The sequence below is a fragment of the Lithobates pipiens genome, unplaced genomic scaffold, assembly GCF_037356315.1.
Source record: "Lithobates pipiens isolate NorthernLeopardFrog02 unplaced genomic scaffold, aLitPip1_a1.2 Scaffold_27, whole genome shotgun sequence".
NCBI classification, from domain to species: Eukaryota; Metazoa; Chordata; class Amphibia; order Anura; family Ranidae; genus Lithobates; species Lithobates pipiens.
The window spans coordinates 2279815-2304799 of record NW_027507788.1 but is presented as its reverse complement, the minus strand read 5'-3'; the positions used below and the strand labels follow the sequence as shown (position 1 = coordinate 2304799).

Genomic DNA, 24985 nt, shown 5'->3' with positions numbered 1-24985 from the left:
ATCAGATCCCAGTTCTGACCCCCAGCTCCAGAGTTGTCCTCACCCCGAGCACTCTCAGGAAATGGGGTGTGCTATCAGATCCCAGCTCTGACCCCCAGCTCCAGAGTTGTCACACACAGCTCATACAGAAATGCTCCTCCCCCATTGCAGATGTACAGCCCTCCCCCGCAGATCCGTCTTACCTCGAAGCAGTACTTGGCCTTCTGATTGGTGTAGATCTTGTAGGGGATGACCCCGCACTGGGTGCTCATGTAGAGAGTGAAGTGTCCGGAGCAGCCCAGGTCCGGGCGGAGCAGGAAGGCGCCCATACGGTCCCCTTGAGCAGGCTGAGGCTCGAGTCTCTGCAACACACCCCAAGCTGGATTAGGAAGCTGCATCTACATCACCACGGTATATGATAGCTGCACGGGGGGGGAGGGGCGGGGGCACAGCTATATCTGTAGTGGCAGCTGGTGGGCCCAATTATTCCACTAATAAAGAATGATAAAAATAATCAGAAAACTTGGAGAACCTGCCATGGCAGTAAATATTCGGCAGTGCCGAGGCCCTCGTCTGCCATTGGCACTGCTGGGATGAAACAGACATGAGCGGTATCGCACACACAGATGTCTGCCCAGGAACTAGCTCCACCCCAAGCGCGTTTCGTCTGCAGCGCTGGTTAGGAGTTACGGCTGGGATAGGTGATGGGGCTCTCAGGGGATGGGTTCTCTTTATCACAGCCATGACTGTATGTATAATAACCTCTACCTGTCAATCCCCGCGCAGAACCACACCGCGTCCACCAAGACCTCCGGCTTCTCCGACAACTCAAACAGACTGTGATCGGTCCTACCTACAGAACAGAACCCAACCGTCACCTGACTGCGTCCGGGTCACCTCTCCATACAGTACTCTGCGTACAACACCGCCGTCTATGTCACAGCTATAAAGATGTATAATAGTGTGTGACTGGGGGGGAGGGGACATTAGAGTGTAAGCTCCTCTGTACAGAGACTGATGTGACTGTGGGGGAGGGGATATTAGAGTGTAAGCTCCTCTGTACAGAGACTGATGTGACTGTGGGGGGGGGGGGGGGACATTAGAGTGTAAGCTCCTCTGTACAGAGACTGATGTGACTGTGGGGGGGGAGGGGACATTAGAGTGTAAGCCCCTCTGTACAGAGACTGATGTGATTGTGGGGGAGGGGACATTAGAGTGTAAGCTCCTCTGTACAGAGACTGATGTGACTGTGGGGGAGGGACATTAGAGTGTAAGCTCCTCTGTACAGAGACTGATGTGACTGTGGGGGGAGGGGACATTAGAGTGTAAGCTCCTCTGTACAGAGACTGATGTGACTGTGGGGGGGGGGGGGGGGGACATTAGAGTGTAAGCTCCTCTGTACAGAGACTGATGTGACTGTGGGGGGGGAGGGGACATTAGAGTGTAAGCCCCTCTGTACAGAGACTGATGTGATTGTGGGGGGAGGGGACATTAGAGTGTAAGCTCCTCTGTACAGAGACTGATGTGACTGTGGGGGGGAGGGGACATTAGAGTGTAAGCTCCTCTGTACAGAGACTGATGTGACTGTGGGGGGGGGGGGGACATTAGAGTGTAAGCTCCTCTGTACAGAGACTGATGTGACTGTGGGGGAGGGGACATTAGAGTGTAAGCTTCTCTGTACAGAGACTGATGTGACTGTGGGGGGGAGGGGACATTAGAGTGTAAGCTCCTCTGTACAGAGACCGATGTGACTGTGGGGGGAGGGGACATTAGAGTGTAAGCTCCTCTGTACAGAGACCGATGTGACTGGGGGGGAGGGGACATTAGAGTGTAAGCTCCTCTGTACAGAGACTAATGTGACTGTGGGGGGGAGGGGACATTAGAGTGTAAGCTCCTCTGTACGGAGACTGATGTGACTGTGGGGGAGGGGACATTACAGTGTAAGCTCCTCTGTACAGAGACTGATGAAGGGGGGGAGGGGACATTAGAGTGTAAGCTCCTCTGTACAGAGACTGATGTGACTGTGGGGGGGGGGGACATTAGAGTGTAAGCTCCTCTATACAGAGGCTGATGTGACTGGGGGGGAGGGGACATTAGAGTGTAAGCTCCTCTGTACAGAGACTGATGTGACTGTGGGGGGAGGAGACATTAGAGTGTAAGCTCCTCTGTACAGAGACTGATGTGACTGTGGGGGGAGGGGACATTAGAGTGTAAGCTCCTCTGTACAGAGACTGATGTGACTGTGGGGGGAGGGGACATTAGAGTGTAAGCTCCTCTGTACAGAGACTGATGTGGGGGGGAGGGGACATTAGAGTGTAAGCTCCTCTGTACAGAGACTGATGTGACTGTGGGGGGAGGGGACATTAGAGTGTAAGCTCCTCTGTACAGAGACCGATGTGACTGGGGGGGGGGGGGACATTAGAGTGTAAGCTCTTCTGTACAGAGACTGATGTGACCGTGGGGGAGGGGACATTAGAGTGTAAGCTCCTCTGTACAGAGACCGATGTGACCGTGGGGGAGGGGACATTAGAGTGTAAGCTCCTCTGTACAGAGACCGATGTGACTGTGTGGGGGAGGGGACATTAGAGTGTAAGCTCCTCTATACAGAGGCTGATGTGACTGGGGGGGAGGGGACATTAGAGTGTAAGCTCCTCTGTACAGAGACTGATGTGACTGTGGGGGGAGGAGACATTAGAGTGTAAGCTCCTCTGTACAGAGACTGATGTGACTGTGGGGGAGGGGACATTAGAGTGTAAGCTCCTCTGTACAGAGACTGATGTGACTGTGGGGGAGGGGACATTAGAGTGTAAGCTTCTCTGTACAGAGACTGATGTGACTGTGGGGGGAGGGGACATTAGAGTGTAAGCTCCTCTGTACAGAGACTGATGTGACTGTGGGGGAGGGGACATTAGAGTGTAAGCTCCTCTGTACAGAGACTGATGTGACTGTGGGGGGGAGGGGACATTAGAGTGTAAGCTCCTATGTACAGAGACTGATGTGGGGGGAGGGGACATCAGAGTGTAAGCTCTGGTGGTTTGTTGTGTACAGCGCTGTGGAATAGGTTGGTGCTACATACAGATAACATAGCTCTCCCTCTACATGGACTGATCACGTGGTACATACCTGTGGTCAGGGGTCTGATCCCGCTCCGGAGTTGGGACTCGTAGTTGGGACAGCGGTACGCTCCACATCGAATGACTTTGCTGCGGATGGCCTTCTTGCGGACGAGTGTGGGGGAGCAGTAGGGAGTGTCGGATGATGAGCTCCGGGGGATGTTTGTTCCCTCTGATATCTCGCTCTGGGAAGACAGAACACCCGGAGGAGTCATTGTACAGAAGACCATGGTGCCCATAGGCAGGATAGAACAATGAGCACCCCCCCCCCCCCCGCCGCTATAGACAGGTGACTAGAGCAGGATATAATGTATACATAGAAGGATATAATATATACATAGAAGGATATAATGTATACTTTTAGAATATGAATTTATTTTTGTGTTACGTTTTTTAAGTGTCCTGTTGGGGAATTTGGTGAAATATCGAATCTAAATGGGCCCCCTGATGTCTCACATTTCTGACCGAGCCTCAGCTGCAGAGATAAATGAACAGGAAGCACTTACATGCTTCCTATTCATTCACAAACTGTAGCAGCTTACTATACTTCAGTGATTAATGGACACAGGAGCGATTGAGAAAAGGAAGGGGCCAGTAAATTACCTATTTACCAGCCCTCCCCCCCCCCCCCCGAACCCCCTACTGAAGGGAGGAAGATGAGGAGAAGCTGCAGGGGGAAGAATAAGAGGATCACTGTCTGCAATAAGGCAGTACAGCCAGTCCCCCTGATAGGCAGGTGCCCGAGCCCTCCTATTTAAGGCCTCATATACACTGCTGCTGGTACACAGCGGGGGATAAAATGTATATAGGGATAGATATCTATTCAGGGGAGGATGTAATGTACTTGGGGAGGATGTAATGTACTCGGGGGAGGATACAAGGATACAATGTACTTGGAGGAGGATATAATGTACTCAGGGGAGGATATAATGTACACAGGGGAGGATAAAATATACTCGGGGGAGGATATAATGTACTCAGGAGAGGATATAATGTACTCAGGGGAGGATATAATATACTTGGGGGAGGATGTAATGTACTCGGGGGGGGGGGGGGGAGGATACAATGTACTCGGGGGGGGGAGGATACAATGTACTCGGGGGGGGGGGATACAATGTACTCGGGGGGGGGATACAATGTACTCGGGGGGGGATACAATGTACTCGGGGGAGGATATAATGTACTCGGGGGGGGGGGAGGATATAATGTACTTGGGGGAGGATATAATGTACTCGGGGGGGGGGGGGAGGATATAATGTACTTGGGGGAGGATGTAATGTACTTGGGGGGGGGGGGATATAATGTACACAGGGGAGGAAAGTTACTTGGCTGCTAATGATGCTGTCCTCCCGGCCTCCGGAAGCCTCCTAAAAGACACCAAAGCGTTGACGTTGGGAGTGACTTGTTCGGGGTCAAGGGGTTCCCTTATGACTCCGCCCCTGAATCCTTTTCTCTGCCCCTTGGGAGCCGCACAGGCCGAGGCCTTCGTGTCTTCCACCTCGGGGTGTGAATATAAATATTGCAGCTGAAAGGAGCGACATAGCAGCAGATTCAATGTCTGAGCCTAAAGGGAAGACAGAAAATGAACATTTATTGATCTTGTGATTGACAGCAATCAGATACATAGCGCTCTCTGCCTTTCCCGTATACCGGGGCATAGTACATAGCGCTCTCTATGCCTGTCCCGTATATCGGGTCAGAGTACATAGCGCTCTCTGCCTGTCCGTATACCGGGTCAGAGTACATAGCGCTCTCTATGCCTGTCCCGTATATCGGGTCAGAGTACATAGCGCTCTCTATGCCTGTCCCGTATATCGGGTCAGAGTACATAGCGCTCTCTGCCTGTCCGTATACCGGGTCAGAGTACATAGCGCTCTCTGCCTGTCCGTATACCGGGTCATAGTACATAGCGCTCTCTGCCTGACCCGTATACCGGGGCATAGTACATAGCGCTCTCTATGCCTGTCCCGTATATCGGGTCAGAGTACATAGCGCTCTCTGCCTGTCCGTATACCGGGTCAGAGTACATAGCGCTCTCTGCCTGTCCGTATACCGGGTCAGAGTACATAGCGCTCTCTGCCTGTCCCGTATACCGGGTCATAGTACATAGCGCTCTCTGCCTGTCCCGTATACCGGGTCATAGTACATAGCGCTCTCTGCCTGTCCCGTATACCGGGTCATAGTACATAGCGCTCTCTGCCTGACCCGTATACCAGGTCATAGTACATAGCGCTCTCTGCCTGACCTGTATACCAGGTCATAGTACATAGTGCTCTCTGCCTGACCTGTATACCGGGTCAGAGTACATAGCGCTCTCTATGCCTGTCCCGTATACCGGGTCATAGTACATAGCGCTCTCTGCCTGTCCCGTATACCGGGTCATAGTACATAGTGCTCTCTATGCCTGTCACGTATACCGGGTCATAGTACATAGCGCTTTCTATGCCTGTCCCGTATACCGGGTCATAGTACATAGCGCTCTCTGCCTGTCCCGTATACCGGGTCATAATACATAGCGCTCTCTGCCTGTCCCGTATACCAGGTCATAGTACATAGCGCTCTCTGCCTGTCCCGTATACCGTGTCATAATACATAGCGCTCTCTATGCCTGTCCCGTATACAGGGTCATAATACATAGCACTCTCTGCCTGTCCCGTATACCGGGTCATAATACATAGCACTCTCTGCCTGTCCCGTATACAGGGTCATAATACATAGCACTCTCTGCCTGTCCCGTATACCGGGTCATAATACATAGTGCTCTCTGCCTGACCTGTATACCGGGGCATAGTACATATTGCTCTCTGCCTGTCCCGTATATCGGGTCATAGTACATATTGCTCTCTGCCTGTCCCGTATACCAGGTCATAGTACATAGCGCTCTCTGCCTGTCCCGTATACCAGGTCATAGTACATAGCGCTCTCTGCCTGTCCCGTATACCAGGTCATAGTACATAGCGCTCTCTGCCTGTCCCGTATACCGGGTCATAGTACATAGCGCTCTCTGCCTGTCCCGTATACCAGGTCATAATACATAGCGCTCTCTGCCTGTCCCGTGTACCAGGTCATAGTACATAGCGCTCTCTGCCTGTCCCGTATACCGGGTCATAGTACATAGCGCTCTCTGCCTGTCCCGTATACCAGGTCATAATACATAGCGCTCTCTGCCTGACCTGTATACCGGGTCATAGTACATAGCGCTCTCTGCCTGACCTGTATACCGGGTCATCTGTGCTTCCTGGGCTCAGTGGGAGTGAGAAAGAAGTAAGAAAAATCTGGCAAGACAATTCCAAATATATCCAGAATTCTTCACTCTTCTCCTGAGAACTTACCTCGCTGGGCTGCCCGCCCACAAACAGGTGGCAGAAGAGCTGATTGGCTGGTCTGTGTGGGTTGCGTGACACAAAGGCGAACTGGCGGTCCTCAGGCCTGCAGGTCGTGTATTGAATGCGTCGGAGGGCGTGCGCCATAAGCAGGGTCTGTATAGAGGGAGGACAATGGTGTCACAATTATAGACTACGGGGGGAAAAAACAGCAGGGGATCAAACCCTTCATACTAAAGTTCTGTCTGTAATCAGAGAGGGGGGGAGGGGTGATTGTCGGGTATGCTGGGATATTACATGGAGATGAGTGGGAAGTATGTTGGCAGCTGTAGGCGTATTTTCTTGTAAATGTGGAGTTATTGGAGTGGAGATACCCTGCAGGGTGTGTCCGGCCTTTACACACACTTCATACAGTGCTGGGCTCCGTGTGCAGTGCCTGGAAGAAGTATAAAAGACTTGATGGAAGGAGGGGATACTGTGTACCATGTGAATGGCACGTCATGGGGGGCACATCATGGGGGACACAGAGTGGGGACGTCATGGGGGACACAGGGGACGTCATGGGGGACACAGAGTGGGGACGTCATAGGGGACATCATGGGGGTCACAGATTGGCGACGTCATGGGGGACACAGAGTGGGGACGTCATGGGGGACACAGAGTGGGGACGTCATAGGGGAACGTCATGGGGGTCACAGATTGGCGACATCATGGGGGACACAAAGTGGGGACGTCATGGGGGACACAGGGGACGTCATGGGTGCATAGAGAGAGAGAGGGCATCATGGGGGCGCAAAGAGAGTGGGAACATCATGAGGGACTCGGAAAGGGGACGTCATGGGGGACACAGAGAGAGGGGACATCATGGGGGACTCAGAGAGGGGACGTCATAGGGGACACAGAGAGAGGGGACTCAGAGAGGGGACGTCATGGGGGACACAGAGAGAGGGGATGTCATGGGGGACACAGAGAGAAGGGACGTCATGGGGGACTCAGAAAGGGGACTTCATGGGGGACACAGAGAGAGGGGACTCAGAGAGGGGACATCATGGGGGACTCAGAGAGGGGACACAGAGAGAGGGGACTCAGAGAGGGGACATCATGGGGGACTCAGAGAGGGGACGTCATGGGGGACACAGAGAGAGGGGACTCAGAGAGGGGACATCATGGGGGACTCAGAGAGGGGACATCATGGGGGACACAGAGAGGGTGGATGTCATGGGGGACTCAGAAAGGAGAAATCATGGGGGACACAGAGGGTGGACGTCATGGGGGACTCAGAAAGGGGACATCATGGGGGACACAGAGAGAGAGAGGGGGGCGTCATGGGGGACACATGAGGAGACCCAATAAGAAGAATTACCTCTCCCTCAGCATCGTACATCTTCACTCCCTGGAGGCAAAACTTCAGGATGACGGCTCTGCGCCGGGGGCAATTCTGTAGAAGCAGATTGCAGCATTAACACCAGAAATGTACAAAGCCTCATTAGCCAGAGCCGGCTGATCACTAGTCATATCTCCATCCTAATATGGAAAAGCTACAGAACACTTCAATATTACCCCCCCCCCCCCCCCCCCCCATAACTTCCAATCACTCTCCCACCTAAGTCCTCCCACCCCATGTGACAATACTCTGGCCTGGTGATTGACTGAAGTGAAGAGAGTCTCATCTGCACCATACCTGGAAGTGTCGGGGATTTCACTTGATTACGACAGGTGAATGGACTGTGAGTATAAAGAGAGGGGGAGGGGTGAGGGGGGCTGATGTTGCTTTGTCAGTTGCGAGCACCATTATTGGACAGTAATATGGAGAGTTAAATGGGAGGGGTCTTTTGATTGGCAAGTAATTGTCTGAAAACCAGAAAGAGTTTGAGTCATCGGGCTGCACTTAGAAAAATATAAATCTATACTATTATTTGGCTTTTTCAAATATATTTGTATCCCTACATTCATTTTTGATGAGGTTTTTGGGATAATTGAATGCAACCTATTTAGCCAGATCTCCTTTTGGCATTAAATGAGTCCTGTGAAAGATTTGGAGATCCCAATGGAAAGTGGTGGAGAATGCGGGCATCAATCAGATCTATGTTGGTGTTGGGGTAATAGGATTGCACAGAACCCCGCAGGGAGTGATGATGGGACATCTGATTTTATGTTGCCCCTTTATAAACCACTAGAGCCGGGTAAGCGGTCATTTGTATTCTTACTACACAAAGCCAAGGGGAACCATCATGCCCAGTGCGAAGCTTCGCCCAACACAGGATGTTCTGACCCTTCCATAATCCATGCCAGGATTTCCAGTGGCACTTGCAGAATTCCTGCCAGTACTTTCAATGGAACTCGCAGAATCTCTTCCAGGACTTCCAGGATCCATGCCAGGACTTCCAACGGTACACACAGAATCTCTAAGTTCCAGGACTTCCAATGGTACACGCAGAATCTCTTCCAGGACTTTTAATGGTACATGCAGAATCTCTTCCAGGATCCATGCCAGGGCTTCAAATGATGGTATTAGCAGAATCTCTTCCATGACTTCCAATAGTACGTGCAAAATCCCTCACAACTTCCAGAGTGGTTTTATCCTGATGGCACTCTGTTCTCATGACTCTCACTGTAGCCCTCCTATACCTGCTGCCACCAGTGGGGCAATCCCAGGGGCAGTGACCTGGTGCCAGTTGCAGCAAAGCATTCTGGGGACCATTAGGGCTTCTGGCCTATCTCCACCATCAAGAGCTCTGGTGAAGACCAACTGGTACTTAGATTCTGTGCCCTAGGAGAAATAGTGCCACCTGCCAGGAGGGTATTGGCAAACAGGAGTACTCTGGTTGAGTGTTGCTCTTCTAAAAAGTCGGTGTACCCAGATGTCTGACGACCAATTTATCATGGGTGAAGGGCAGCGGTGGCTCCATCCCATGAAAACACCTCGGGGGTTGCTAGTGGAGATCTCCTAGACATTATCTTGAGCCGGGCCCCTCGCTGCCTGTGGACTGGTCGCCTGGCTGTGGCTGTCACGGAGCTACATTTATGCCCATTTCACTCCACATGGTGCCAGCAGACTAGGGCAACAAGGAGAGGACCACAGACATTTCACTGACCTTAAGGAAGCGCATCTGCTCTTCTATAATCCAAACTCTTCTCCTGGAGTCCGCTTCCTTCACCGGGAACGAGCCGACATACTGCCAGAGAGAGAGGGCGAGAGGTCAGCAATGGGGGGTCACCCTCACCTGTACAAAACTCAGGAACTTTACCTGACCCCCCCCAATACCAGAACTAAGACCCCCTCCCCCCGCAGTATTTGCACTGCAACTTCCTCCTCTCTGGGGTGCCCATACCAGGACTGAGACCCCAATTCCAACACAGACCCTCACCACCTCGTTTATCTGCTATGTGAACCCCTTCTATCCTGCACTGCACCCCCCTGCAATCTCCTCCCTGGGTGCCCATACTGGCACTGAGACCCCAATCCCTCCAAATTCCAACACAGTGCCCCCCTCCATGTCTACATTTTGAACCCTCCTAGACTGTGATTCCACCCCCCCTCATTACCAGGAATAAGACGACACCCCCCCCCCCCCCCCACTCTTATCTCCCACACAAATTCTTGGTAGTCGGGTCTGTCTGATGACATCACTACATCGGTTTATTTTTTTCTTTCTTGTGGTTTTTGTTTTGTCCAGAAAATCTCCAGAAATCAGACTCGGCGTCACCGGGAATTCCTCCCTTATATACACATCGCCTTACACTTCCATAGAATTAAAGGGGCCGCGGAGAGCCTGCCTCCTCATCACAGAGGGGGACAGATTGAGGGGGGGGGGGGGCACACATTCCGCCTAGCCAGATATTAGATTGTCTTCTTTGGATTTACCAAAACAATGTAATATACGAGGGCCTGATCCATCCATATCCAACCAGGCCCCTCCCACTACATAGACATTGGTGGAGCTAGAGACGTTCGTACAATCAGATTGTGAGGTGTGTGGTCGGCTCCGGACTCCCATAGAAGCAGATTGGAGCACTGAGGCCGCGTTATGTCAATCGTCATGCTAGGCCGGGTGCCCACATCTCCGGGGCGGCTGCGAAGTGCATTGCAGAAGGGTCCTGTGCGTCTTTGGCTCCGTTTTCAGGTCCGAAAATTCAGAACTGTTGGAGAGAACGGGGACGCATCAGACCCCCGGGTGTGCCCCGCGGCCGCACATAGTGTGACCCCCAAGCCTTAACCCCCCGCTGTGCCCCACGGCCACGCATAGTGTGACCCCAAGCCTTAACCCCCCGCCGTGCCCCACATAGTGTGACCCCTAAGCCTAGACCCCCTGCTGTGCCCCGCGGCCGCACATAGTGTGACCCCAAGCCTAGACCCCCCCCCTGTGCCCCGCAACCGCACATAGTGTGACCCCAAGCCTAGACCCGCTGCTGTGCCCTGCGGCTGCACATAGTGTGACCCCAAGCCTAGACCCCCCCTGTGCCCCGCGACTGCACATAGTGTGACTCCAAGCCTAGACCCCCCCGCTGTGCCCCACATAGTGTGACCCCAAGCCTAGACTCCCTGCTGTGCCCCACGGCCACGCATAGTGTGACCCCAAGCCCAGACCCCCCCCCCCACTGTGCCCCAGGACCACACATAGTGTGAACCCAAGCCTAGACCCCTGCTATGCCCCGCGGCCGCACATAGTGTGAACCCAAGCCTAGACCCCCTGCTGTGCCCCATGGCCGCACATAGTGTGACCCCAAGCCTAGACCCCCTGCTGTGCCCCGCAGCCGCGCATAGTGGGACCCGAACCCTAGGCCCCCCGCTGTGCCCCAGGACCACACATAGTGTGAACCCAAGCCTAGACCCCCTCTTGTGCCCCGAGGCCGCACATAGTGTGAACCCAAGCCTAGACCCCCTGCTGTGCCCCATGGCCGCACATAGTGTGACCCCAAGCCTAGACCCCCTGCTATGCCCCGCAGCCGCGCATAGTGTGACCCGAAGCCTAGGCCCCCGGCTGTGCCCTGCGGCCACGCATAGTGTGACCCCCCAAGCCTAGGTCCCCGGCTGTGCCCCGCAGCCGCGCATAGTGTGACCCGAAGCCTAGGCCCCCGGCTGTGCCCCGCGGCCACGCATAGTGTGACCCCCCAAGCCTAGGTCCCCGGCTGTGCCCCGCAGCCGCGCATAGTGTGACCCGAAGCCTAGGCCCCCGGCTGTGCCCCGCGGCCACGCATAGTGTGACCCCAAGCCTAGACCCCCTGCTGTGCCCCGTGACCGCACATAGTGTGACCCCAAGCCTAGACCCCCCCGCTGTGCCCCGCATAGTGTGCCCCCAAGCCTAGGTTTAGTTCACACCAGTGCAGAAACAAACAAAAAAAAAAGTAGAGCCACGCTGCATTTTTTTCTGCACAGTGCGAAGAAAAATGCACCAAAAACACATTAAAGCAGAAAAAAAAATGGGAGGAGGGGGGGGGGAGGGGAATGCACCAGAACGCAGCAAAGAAATGTGCATGCAGAAGGCCATCCGGACTGCATTTCTGCGGTGTGAACATGTGGTACAATGTGCTAGTGCGGGCTTTGAGGGGTTAAAGCAGGAAGCAAGGAGTGGATACAATGTTTCCCCACCGCCTCTCTGAAGAGAAATCTGAACGGGAATTCCTCCCTTATATACACATCGCCTTACACTTCCATAGAATTAAAGGGGCCGCGGAGAGCCTGCCTCCTCATCACAGAGGGGGACAGATTGACGGGGGGGGGGGGGCACACATTCCGCCTAGCCAGATATCAGATTGTCTTCTTTGGATTTACCAAAACAATGTAATATACGAGGGCCTGATTCATCCATATCCAACCAGGCCCCTCCCACTACATAGACATTGGTGGAGCTAGAGACGTTCGTACAATCAGATTGTGAGGTGTGTGGTCGGCTCCGGACTCCCATAGAAGCAGATTGGAGCACTGAGGCCGCGTTATGTCAATCGTCATGCTAGGCCGGGTGCCCACATCTCCGGGGCGGCTGCGAAGTGCATTGCAGAAGGGTCCTGTGCGTCTTTGGCTCCGTTTTCAGGTCCGAAAATTCAGAACTGTTGGAGAGAACGGGGACGCATCAGACCCCCGGGTGTGCCCCGCGGCCATGCATAGTGTGACCCCAAGCCTAGACCCCCCGCCGTGCCCCACATAGTGTGACCCCAAGCCTAGACCCCCCCTGTGCCCCGCAACCGCACATAGTGTGACCCCAAGCCTAGACCCGCTGCTGTGCCCTGCGGCTGCACATAGTGTGACTCCAAGCCTAGACCCCCCCGCTGTGCCCCACATAGTGTGACCCCAAGTCTAGACTCCCTGCTGTGCCCCACGGCCACGCATAGTGTGACCCCAAGCCCAGACCCCCCCCCCCCCCCGCTGTGCCCCAGGACCACACATAGTGTGAACCCAAGCCTAGACCCCCGGCTATGCCCCGCGGCCGCACATAGTGTGAACCCAAGCCTAGACCCCCTGCTGTGCCCCATGGCCGCACATAGTGTGACCCCAAGCCTAGACCCCCTGCTGTGCCCCGCAGCCGCGCATAGCGTGACCCGAAGCCTAGGCCCCCGGCTGTGCCCAGCGGCCACGCATAGTGTGACCCCCCCCAAGCCTAGGTCCCCGGCTGTGCCCCGCAGCCGCGCATAGTGTGACCTGAAGCCTAGGCCCCCGGCTGTGCCCCGCGGCCACGCATAGTGTGACCCCAAGCCTAGACCCCCTGCTGTGCCCCGTGACCGCACATAGTGTGACCCCAAGCCTAGACCCCCCCTGCTGTGCCCCGCATAGTGTGCCCCCAAGCCTAGGTTTAGTTCACACCAGTGCAGAAACAAACAAAAAAAAAAGTAGAGCCACGCTGCATTTTTTTCTGCACAGTGCGAAGAAAAATGCACCAAAAACACATTAAAGCAGAAAAAAAAAATGGGAGGAGGGGGGGGGGGAATGCACCAGAACGCAGCAAAGAAATGCGCATGCAGAAGGCCATCCGGACTGCATTTCTGCGGTGTGAACATGTGGTACAATGTGCTAGTGCGGGCTTTGAGGGGTTAAAGCAGGAAGCAAGGAGTGGATACAATGTTTCCCCACCGCCTCTCTGAAGAGAAATCTGAACGGGGATCGCTCTTCAGAGAGCAAAGCACATGTGAAAGACTTTATCTCCCAGTAAAGAGCGGAGGGTGGCTCTGCGTTTGTCAGGGAAGGGCGAGCGGCATATGAAGTGCGATCTGCTGTTCTCTTTCCTCCTGCCTGTCCTGACAAGTAACCTCTCAGGAATTTCCACAGAAGAGAGTTGGGAGAGATTCTTGGTGATATCCGTATCCAGGAGACGGTGTGCTGCGTCCTCTGGGGGGCGTCACCGTGGAGCGTCCCCCACCCCGGGGACAATCTCTGCACAGCGCCCCCACCCGGGGACAATCTCTGCACAGCGCCCCCCCCGGGACAATCTCTGCACAGCGCCCCCCCCCCCCACCCCGGGACAATCTCTGCACAGCACCCCCCCCCCCCCCGGGACAATCTCTGCACAGCGCCCCCTGGGGACAATCTCTGCACAGACGGGACCTTAGCAACCTCCAGCAATCGGCATCTCTGCCCCACTACAAAGAGATCCGGGGACCCCCCACCGTCACCAACCTCTGCAAACTTGGTGATGATACGAGGCTTGGCACCGGGCCCCACCGAGGACCCCTCCGGGCACGACTTCTGCATATCACACCGGCAGGACTGGATCTGCTGGGAGAAGGAAAACAATCCCCGTCACCTCTCACACATATTCACTATATTCCCAAAAGTATTGGGACGCCTGCCTTTACACGCACGTGAACTTTAATGCCCTCCCCAGTCTTAGTCCGGAGGGTTTAATATTGAGTTGGCCCTTTGCAGCTATAACAGCTTCACCTCTGGAGCAGGAAGGGGCCGTCCCCAAACTGTTCCCACAAAGTTGGGAGCATGAAATTGTCCAAAATGTCTTGTATACTGACACCTTAAGAGTTCCCTTCACTGGAACTAAGGAGTCAAGCCCTGAAAAACAACCCCCCCTCCATAATCCCCCCAACACCTCACACACAACAATCCCCCACCAAATGACCAGTCCACAAAGCAAGGTCCATAAAGACATGGATGAGCGAGTTTGGGGTGGAGGAACATGACTGGTCTGCACAGAGTCCTGACCTCAACCCCCATAGAACACCTTTGGGATGAATGAGAGCGGAGACTGCAAGCCAGGCCTTCTCATCCAACATCAGTGCCTGACCTCACAAATGCTCTTCTGGAAGACGGGTGATCTAACCCTCCTTTACTGCCATTAGAATGCAGATAACAGAGGAGCCCCTCACCTACCTTCGTCTTCCTGCGTTGTTGCGGATGAGATTAGTGCAGGAGATGTGTGGATTACCCGGGTGGATTAACGTTCGTCCTGTGCAGGTCTTCCCGTGTCTGGGAGTGACGTGTCCCAAGAGCCGCTCATCCTGACTCACCCACCGCCGTCTGCATGGAAGGAGCACAGGGGAACCCAGAGTACTTGTCTTTTATATGGATATGGGGGGCACAGGGGCATCCCGAGTACTCGCCTTTCATATGGATATGGGGGCACAGGGGCATCCCGAGTACTCGCCTTTCATATGGATATGGGGGGCATAGGGGTACCCCGAGTACTCGTCTTTCATATGGATATGGGGGGCATAGGGGTACCCCAAGTACGCATTTTTCATATGGATATGGGGGGGCATAGGGGTACCCCGAGTACTTGCCTTTTATATGGATATGGGGGGGGCACAGGGGTACCCCGAGTACTTGCCTTTCATATGGATATGGGGGGGCATAGGGGTACCCCGAGTACTCGCCTTTCATATGGATATGGGGGGGCATAGGGGTACCCCGAGTACTCGCCTTTCATATGGATATGGGGGGGCATAGGGGTACCCCGAGTACTTGCCTTTTATATGGATATGGGGGGGCATAGGGGTACCCCGAGTACTCGCCTTTCATATGGATATGGGGGGGCATAGGGGTACCCCGAGTACTTGCCTTTTATATGGATATGGGGGGGCATAGGGGTACCCCGAGTACTCGACTTTCATATGGATATGGGGGGGCATACTGCAGGAGTACCACCTACAGCAAGAATACCACCGACACCCAGCGCTGCTTGTAGCATTGTACTCCGGGGTGTAACATTGTTACTCATACATGACTTCCCACTACTACCGGTATGTTACTCACATAGTACACAATAATACCACCGACACCCAGCACTCCTTGTAACATTGTACTCCAGGGTGTAACACAGCGGGGTACACAATACCACAGACACCCATCACATCTTGTTGTTATGGGAAACAGCATTGTTACATTGTTGCACTCCATATATATATGTAATTTCCTCTTCCACAACTGGAGTATATCGGTAGCTTCATATATTTTACTCCCTCTTACAATGTAACAATGAAAGAATATATATTGCTCCCCATTATTTTGTAAAAGGTAGTAATATATATATATATATATACTCTGAATGTGTAACATTGTAACACTGATATACATGACTCCCTATTACTATGGAAGGGTACAAAATACAATGTTACTCATTTATATTACTTTCTCCTTACATAGTTATACTAGTTGAAAAAAGACACAAGATCAACCAATAGACACACCGATGTTACACACATTACTCCTTGTTACAATGTAACACTGACATACTGTCCATTACTCCATTACTATGGGAGAATACAAAGTACAGGGTTACCTTGTCATTTCCATGACTTCCTCCTCCGATGTGCACATCACTCCCTATTACATTGTAACACCGATACACATCACTCCCCATTACATTGTAACACCGATACACATCACTCCCCATTACATTGTAACACCGATACACATCACTCCCCATTACATTGTAACACCGATACACATCACTCCCCATTACATTGTAACACCGATACACATCACTCCCTACTACTACCAGAGAGTACAAAGTACAGCGTTACATTGTTACTCATTTCCATGACTTCCTCCTCCAATGTTACACATACAATACTCCCAGTTGCAGTGTCACCTACCCGGGGTGTGCAGTCACAATGCTCCATAGGTCTCCTCGCCGCCTCCCTCCACTGCCGACTTCTCTCCTCTCCCCATCCCAGGTGTGTCCATCCCTCCCAGATGTGGGATCCCAGCTCCTCCCCTAGGCGGGTCACTACTCCTAGCCCCACCCCTCTAAAGGTGGGGGTCATCTTACACACAGACATTGCTCCCCATACTGGGACTTATATATATACATATGCGGTATATACAGTGCCTGGAAAAAGTATTCACACCCCTTGAAATTTCCCAAATTTTTTTACACTCAAAACCATAAATGTATTTTATTGGGATTTTATGTGATGGACCAACACAAAGTGTCACTGAATTGTGAAGTGGAAGGAAAACGATACAAATAAATATGTGAAAAGTGTGGGGGAGGGGCATTTGTATGGCGCCCCCCGGAGTCAATACTTTGTAGAACCCCTTTCTCTACAAGTCTTTTTGGGGGTGTCTCTACCAGCTTTGCCCATCTAGAGAGGACATTTCTGCCCATTCTTCTTCTTTGTAAAATATCTCAAGCTCTGTCAGATTGGATGGAGAGCGTCTGTGATCAGCAATTTTCAAGTCTTGCCACAGATTCTCAATGGGATTTAGGTCTGGACTGTGACTGGGCCATTCTAACCCATGAATATGCTTTGATGTAAACCATTCCATTGTAGCTCTGGCTGGATGTTTCGGGTCGTTGTCCTGCTGGAAGGGGAACCTCCGCCCCGGTCTCAAGTCTTCTGCCGACTCTAACAGGTTTTCTTCTAAGATTGTCCTGTATTTGTCTCCATCCATCTTCCCATCAACTCTGACCAGCTTCCCTGTCCCTGCTGAAGAAAACCATCCCCACCACATGATGCTGCCACCACCATGTCTCACGGTGGGGATGGTGTGTTCGGGGGATGGGCGGTGTTAGTTTTCCCCACATATAGCGTTTTGCTTTTTAGTCCATAAAGTTGAGTTTTGGTCTCCTCTGACCAGATCACCTTCTTCCACATGTTTGCTGCCCCCTCCCCCACATGGCTTCTCACAAACTACAAACAGGACTTCTTATGACTTTCTTTCTCCAATGTCTTTCTTCTTGTCACTCTTCCATAAAGGGCAGATTTGTGGAGAGACGACTAATAGTTGTCCTGTGGACAGATTCTCCCCCCTGAGCTGTGGATCTCTGCAGCTCCTCCAGAGTTACCATGGACCTCTTGGCTCTTCTCTGATGAATGCTCTCCTTGCCCGGCCCGGTCAGTTTAGGTGGACGGCCATGTCTTGGTAGGTTTGCAGTTGTGCCCATACTCATTCCATTTTCCGATGATGGATTGAACAGAGCTCCGTGAGATGGTCAAAGCTTGGAAGATTTTATTTATAACCCAACCCTGCTTTATACTTCTCCACAACTTCATCCCTGACCTGTCTGGTGTGTTCCTTGGCCTTCATGATGCTGTTTGTTCACTAAGGTTCTCTAACAAACCTCTGAGGACTTCACAGAACAGCTGTATTTATACTGAGATTAAATGACTCACAGGTGGACTCTATTTACTAATCAGGTGACTTCTGAAGGCAATTGGTTCCTCTAGATTTTAGTTAGGGGTATCAGAGTAAAGGGGGCGCAATACAAATGCCCCTCCCCTCCCCCACACTTTTCACATATTTATTTGTATAATTTATAATTTTCCTTCCACTTCACAATTATGTGACACTTTGTGTTGGTCCATCACATAAAATCCCAATAAAATACATTTATGGTTTGGTTGTAACAAAATGTGGGGAATGTCAGGGGGTGTGAATACTTTTTCAGGACACTGTATGTATAATGGTGATAGGCGGTGGAGGGGTAGTTGTATATTCCAGTTTATTGTGAGGTATATCTCTGTACAGCACTGCAGTATATGTAGGTGATATAGGATGGGGGTAAATGTCGGTTATATACCCCTCCACACTCCTACAAAGCCAGGTAAGTTTCTTGTATGTTTTTGGAATGAGGACTTTGGGGCAGTTTGAGAAAACCCACAAAGAAGGTCCCCTAGTGGGTACTACTAAGCTTAAAGCCCCATCACAGGGAGGTAACCATCGAGGCACCAACCTACCCAACACCCAAGGTGGTTGTATATTAAGGGTAAGTTGGTGCCTCGGGGGTTGCCTCCCTGTGATGGCGCCCTGGGCTTGGCACCCACTAGAGGACATTCTTGGTGGGTTTCCTCCAAGTGCCCCAATTTCCTTGCAGCCCAAAAACATGAGAAGCTGCTTGAGAATGACGCTGGTTCTCCGGCGCCCCACCACAGTCTGATCCTAGGAGGGCCCCTGTACCCCAAAACCTTTCCCAACGCTCATCCAATCCGATGTATTACAATATCTGGACTGATTTCTGAAAAGTACGGCTGTCCGACACATTTTCATTTATTCCTCTACATATAAATCTCCCACTTCCAGGCTTTTTCAGTGTCTTAGTGAGGACTTGGATGGTGTTGGATACCAGGCTGCAGCAGGGGTTCTATGGATGTGGTTGGGTACCAGGCTGCAGTAGGGTTTCTATGGATGGGGTTGGGTACCAGGCTGCAGTAGGGTTTCTATGGATGGGGTTGGGTACCAGGCTGCAATAGGGTTCTATGGATGGGGTTGGGTACCAGGCTGCAGTAGGGTTCTATGGATGGGGTTGGGTACCAGGCTGCAGTAGGGTTCTATGGATGGGGTTGGGTACCAGGCTGCAGTAGGGGTTCTATGGATGGGGTTGGGTACCAGGCTGCAGTAGGGTTCTATGGATGGGGTTGGGTACCAGGCTGCAGTAGGGGTTCTATGGATGGGGTTGGGTACCAGGCTGCAGTAGGGGTTCTATGGATGGTGTTGGGTACCAGGCTGCAGTAGGGTTCTATGGATGGGGTTGGGTACCAGGCTGCAGCAGGGGTTCTATGGATGGGGTTGGGTACCAGGCTGCAGTAGGGGTTCTATGGATGGTGTCGGGTACCAGGCTGCAGTAGGGGTTCTATGGATGGGGTTGGGTACCAGGCTGCAGTAGGGGTTCTATGGATGGTGTTGGGTACCAGGCTGCAGTAGGGTTCTATGGATGGGGTTGGGTATCAGGCTGCAGTAGGGGTTCTATGGATGGGGTTGGGTACCAGGCTGCAGTAGGGGTTCTATGGATGAGGTTGGGTACCAGGCTGCAGTAGGGGTTCTATGGATGGGGTTGGGTACCAGGCTGCAGTAGGGGTTCTACAGATGGGGTTGGGTACCAGGCTGTAATTGGGAGATTCTATGGATGGGGTCGGGGTCCCAGGTTTCACTGGGGCAGTTCTATGGATGGATATCAGTCTACAGTAGAGTAGTTATATGGATGGTTTCAAGTACCAGGCTGCTGTGGTGAAGTTCTATAGATGGTGTTGGGCACCAGGTTGCAATGGGGCGGTTTGATGAATGGTGTCAGATATCAGGTTGCAGTAAGGTGGTTCTATGAATGGTGAGGGTACCAGGATGCAGTAGGACACTTTTATTGATGATGTTGGGTACCAGGCTGCACTGGTGCTGTTCTATGAATAGTGTCAGGTGCCAGGCTGTAATGGGGAGGTTCTATGGATGGTGTCGGGTACGAGGCTGTAATGGGGAGGTTCTATGGATGGTGTCGGGTAGCGGGCTGTAATGGGGAGGTTCTATGGATGGTGTCGGGTACCGGGCTGCAATGGGGAGGTTCTATGGATGGTGTCGGGTACCGGGCTGTAATGGGGAGGTTCTATGGATGGTGTCGGGTACCAGGCTGTAATGGGGAGGTTCTATGGATGGTGTCGGTTACCAGGCTGTAATGGGGAGGTTCTATGGATGGTGTCGGGTATCGGGCTGCAGTGGAGAGGTTCTATGGATGGTGTCGGTTACCAGGCTGCAGTGGAGAGGTTCTATGGATGGTGTCGGGTATCGGGCTGTAATGGGGAGGTTCTGTGGATGGTGTCGGGTACCGGGCTGTAATGGGGAGGTTCTATGGATGGTGTCGGGTACTGGGCTGTAATGGGGAGGTTCTATGGATGGTGTCGGGTACCAGGCTGTAATGGGGAGGTTCTATGGATGGTGTCGGGTATCAGGCTGTAATGGGGAGGTTCTATGGATGGTGTCAGGTACCAGGCTGTAATGGGGAGGTTCTGTGGATGGTGTCGGGTACCAGGCTGTAATGGGGAGGTTCTATGGATGGTGTCGGGTACCAGGCTGTAATGGGGAGGTTCTATGGATGGTGTCGGGTACCGGGCTGCAGTGGAGAGGTTCTATGGATGGTGTCGGGTACCAGGCTGTAATGGGGAGGTTCTATGGATGGTGTCGGGTACCAGGCTGCAGTGGAGAGGTTCTATGGATGGTGTCGGGTACCAGGCTGCAGTGGAGAGGTTCTATGGATGGTGTCTGGTACCAGGCTGCAGTGGAGAGGTTCTATGGATGGTGTCGGGTACCAGGCTGTAATGGGGAGGTTCTATGGATGGTGTCGGGTACCAGGCTGTAATGGGGAGGTTCTATGGATGGTGTCGGGTACCAGGCTGCAGTGGAGAGGTTCTATGGATGGTGTCGGGTACCAGGCTGCAGTGGAGAGGTTCTATGGATGGTGTCGGGTACCGAGCTGTAATGGAGAGGTTCTATGGATGGTGTCGGGTACCGAGCTGTAATGGAGAGGTTCTATGGATGGTGTCGGTTACCAGGCTGCAGTGGAGAGGTTCTATGGATGGTGTCGGGTACCAGGCTGTAATGGAGAGGTTCTATGGATGGTGTCGGGTACCAGGCTGTAATGGGGAGGTTCTATGGATGGTGTCAGGTACCAGGCTGCAGTGGAGAGGTTCTATGGATGGTGTCAGGTACCAGGCTGTAATGGGGAGGTTCTATGGATGGTGTCGGGTACCAGGCTGCAGTGGAGAGGTTCTATGGATGGTGTCAGGTACCAGGCTATAATGGGGTGGTTCTATGCAATGCAACCATCAGTCCCTCCCCCTCCCCCAGGGTACTCGGTGTAATCCTAGATTCTGACTTGTCCTTTCAGCTTCAAATCCGATCGTCTTCAAGTTTGTAGAATTCACCTCGGTAATATCTCTAAAATTCACACCTTTTTAACAAATAAAACCACCGAGCTCCTCATTCACTCCCCCGTTATCTCTCGCCTTCACTATTGCAACTCCCTTCTCATTGGCCTGCCTCTCCATAGGCTCCTCCTCTCTTCAGTCTATCTTGAATGCTGCTGCCAGACTTTTCCACCTTACCAACCGCTCAGTGTCTGCCAACCCTCTCCTCCAATCCCTACACTGGCTCCCAATCGGCGTCCGCCACCCCTCTCCTCCAATCCCTACACTGGCTCCCAATCGGCGTCCGCCACCCCTCTCCTCCAATCTCTACACTGGCTCCCAATCGGCAACTGCCAACCCTCTCCTCCAATCTCTACACTGGCTCCCAATCGGTGTCCGCCACCCCTCTCCTCCAATCCCTCCACTGGCTCCCAATCGGCAACTGCCACCCCTCTCCTCCAATCTCTACACTGGCTCCCAATCGGCGTCTGCCAACCCTCTCCTCCAATCTCTACACTGGCTCCCAATCGGTGTCCGCCACCCCTCTCCTCCAATCCCTCCACTGGCTCCCAATCGGTGTCTGCCAACCCTCTCCTCCAATCTCTACACTGGCTCCCAATCGGTGTCCGCCACCCCTCTCCTCCAATCCCTCCACTGGCTCCCAATCGGCGTCTGCCAACCCTCTCCTCCAATCTCTACACTGGCTCCCAATCGGTGTCCGCCACCCCTCTCCTCCAATCCCTCCACTGGCTCCCAATCGGTGTCCGCCACCCCTCTCCTCCAATCCCTACACTGGCTCCCAATCGGTGTCCGCCACCCCTCTCCTCCAATCCCTCCACTGGCTCCCAATCGGTGTCTGCCAACCCTCTCCTCCAATCTCTACACTGGCTCCCAATCGGTGTCCGCCACCCCTCTCCTCCAATCCCTCCACTGGCTCCCAATCGGCGTCTGCTAACCCTCTCCTCCAATCTCTACACTGGCTCCCAATCGGTGTCCGCCACCCCTCTCCTCCAATCCCTCCACTGGCTCCCAATCGGTGTCCGCCACCCCTCTCCTCCAATCCCTACACTGGCTCCCAATCGGCGTCCGCCACCCCTCTCCTCCAATCCCTACACTGGCTCCCAATCGGCCTCTGCCACCACTCTCCTCCAATCCCTCCACTGGCTCCCAATCGGTGTCCGCCACCCCTCTCCTCCAATCCCTCCACTGGCTCCCAATCAGCATCTGCCAACCCTCTCCAATCCCTACACTGGCTCCCAATCGGCGTCCGCCACCCCTCTCCTCCAATCCCTACACTGGCTCCCAATCGGCGTCCGCCACCCCTCTCCTCCAATCCCTACACTGGCTCCCAATCGGCGTCTGCCACCCCTCTCCTCCAATCCCTCCACTGGCTCCCAATCGGCGTCCGCCACCCCTCTCCTCCAATCCCTCCACTGGCTCCCAATCAGCATCTGCCAACCCTCTCCAATCCCTACACTGGCTCCCAATCGGCGTCCACCACCCCTCTCCTCCAATCCCTACACTGGCTCCCAATCGGCGTCTGCCAACCCTCTCCTCCAATCTCTACACTGGCTCCCAATCGGTGTCCGCCACCCCTCTCCTCCAATCCCTCCACTGGCTCCCAATCAGCATCTGCCAACCCTCTCCTCCAATCCCTACACTGGCTCCCAATCGTCGTCCGCCACCCCCTCCTCCAATCCCTACACTGGCTCCGAATCAGCATCTGCCAACCCTCTCCTCCAATCCCTACGCTGGCTCCCAATCGGCGTCCACCACCCCTCTCCTCCAATCCCTACACTGGCTCCCAATCAGCGTCCGCCACCCCTCTCCTCCAATCCCTACACTGGCTCCCAATCGGCGTCTGCCACCCCCCCATCCCTACACTGGCTCCCAATCGGCGTCCACCACCCCTCTCCTCCAATCCCTACACTGGCTCCCAATCGTTGTCCGCCACCCCCTCCTCCAATCCCTACACTGGCTCCGAATCAGCATCTGCCAACCCTCTCCTCCAATCCCTACACTGGCTCCCAATCGGCGTCCACCACCCCTCTCCTCCAATCCCTACACTGGCTCCCAATCGGCGTCCACCACCCCTCTCCTCCAATCCCTACACTGTCTTCCAATCGTCGTCCGCCTCCCCCTCCTCCAATCCCTACACTGGCTCCGAATCAACATCTGCCAACCCTCTCCTCCAATCCCTACACTGGCTCCCAATCGGCGTCCACCACCCCTCTCCTCCAATCCCTACACTGGCTCCCAATCGGCGTCTGCCACCCCCCCATCCCTACACTGGCTCCCAATCGGCGTCCACCACCCCTCTCCTCCAATCCCTACATTGGCTCCCCCAATCACCCAGCAAATTAAATTCATACAAATACAAAGCCATTCACAACTCTGCCCGAGCTACAGCACCAATCTTGTCTCCAACTATCACCCAAATCATCCCCTCCGCTCTTCTCAAGCTCTCTCATTTCCAGGATTTCTCCAGAGCCTCTCCCATCCTCTGGAACTCGCTACCTCAACTGGCTAGCCCCTACTCTTTCTACCTGCAGGCGTTCCCTGAAAACTCATCTTTTCAGGAAAGCCGATCACGACTCCAACTAATCTTCTACCACTTCCATCAGCTCATTCCCCACAGTTACAACCATTTGTACCACCTGCCCCACCCTATTAGATTGTAAGCTCTTCTAAGCAGGGCCCTCTTGTATTTTATTGTATTATAACTGTATTGTCTCCTTTTTATATTGTAAAGTGCTGCATAAACTGTTGGCGCTATATAAATCCTGTATAATAATAATAATAATATGGATGGTGTTGGGTACCAAGCTGCAATGAGGGGGTTCTATAGATAGTGTCGGTTATCAGGTTAGAGTGGGGCAGTTATTTGGTGCCGGGAACCAGCCTGCCGTAGGACAGGTGTTGGGTACCAGGCTCCTTTGGGGGTGGTTCCATGGATGGTGTTGGGTACCAGGCTCCATTGGGGCAGTTCCATGGATGGTGTTGGGTACCAGGCTCCATTGGGGCAGTTCCATGGATGGTGTTGGGTACCAGGCTCCATTGGGGCAGTTTCATGGATGGTGTTGGGTACCAGGCTCCATGGATGGTGTTGGGTACCAGGCTCCAATGGGGGCGGTTCCATGGATGGTGTTGGGTACCAGGGTCCATTGGGGCGGTTCCATGGATGGTGTTGGGTGCCAGGCTCCATGGATGGTGTTGGGCGCCAGGCTCCATGGATGGTGTTGGGCGCCAGGCTCCATGGATGGTGTTGGGCGCCAGGCTCCATGGATGGTGTTGGGCGCCAGGCTCCATGGATGGTGTTGGGCGCCAGGCTCCATGGATGGTGTTGGGCGCCAGGCTCCATGGATGGTGTTGGGCGCCAGGCTCCATGGATGGTGTTGGGCGCCAGGCTCCATTGGGGCGGTTCTATGGATGGTGTTGGGTACCAGGCTCCAATGTGGAGGTTCCATGGATGGTGTTGGGTACCAGGCTCCAATGGGGAGGTTCCATGGATGG

At 53.5% G+C, this 24985-nt stretch overlaps 1 protein-coding gene across 1 annotated transcript in view; it reads right to left on the bottom strand.

The window, feature by feature from the left end:
• Positions 1-16550, bottom strand: part of SH2D5 (SH2 domain containing 5) — a 17646-nt gene extending 1096 nt beyond the window's left edge. The window contains 10 exon segments of the mRNA XM_077456204.1: positions 183-316; positions 319-341; positions 748-832; positions 3103-3299; positions 4439-4656; positions 6425-6571; positions 7779-7853; positions 9511-9591; positions 14025-14123; positions 16454-16550. Coding sequence (XP_077312330.1) covers positions 183-316; positions 319-341; positions 748-832; positions 3103-3299; positions 4439-4656; positions 6425-6571; positions 7779-7853; positions 9511-9591; positions 14025-14123; positions 16454-16480 — 1086 coding nt within the window. The 5' untranslated portion in view covers positions 16481-16550.
• Positions 16551-24985: the final 8435 nt, after the last annotated feature.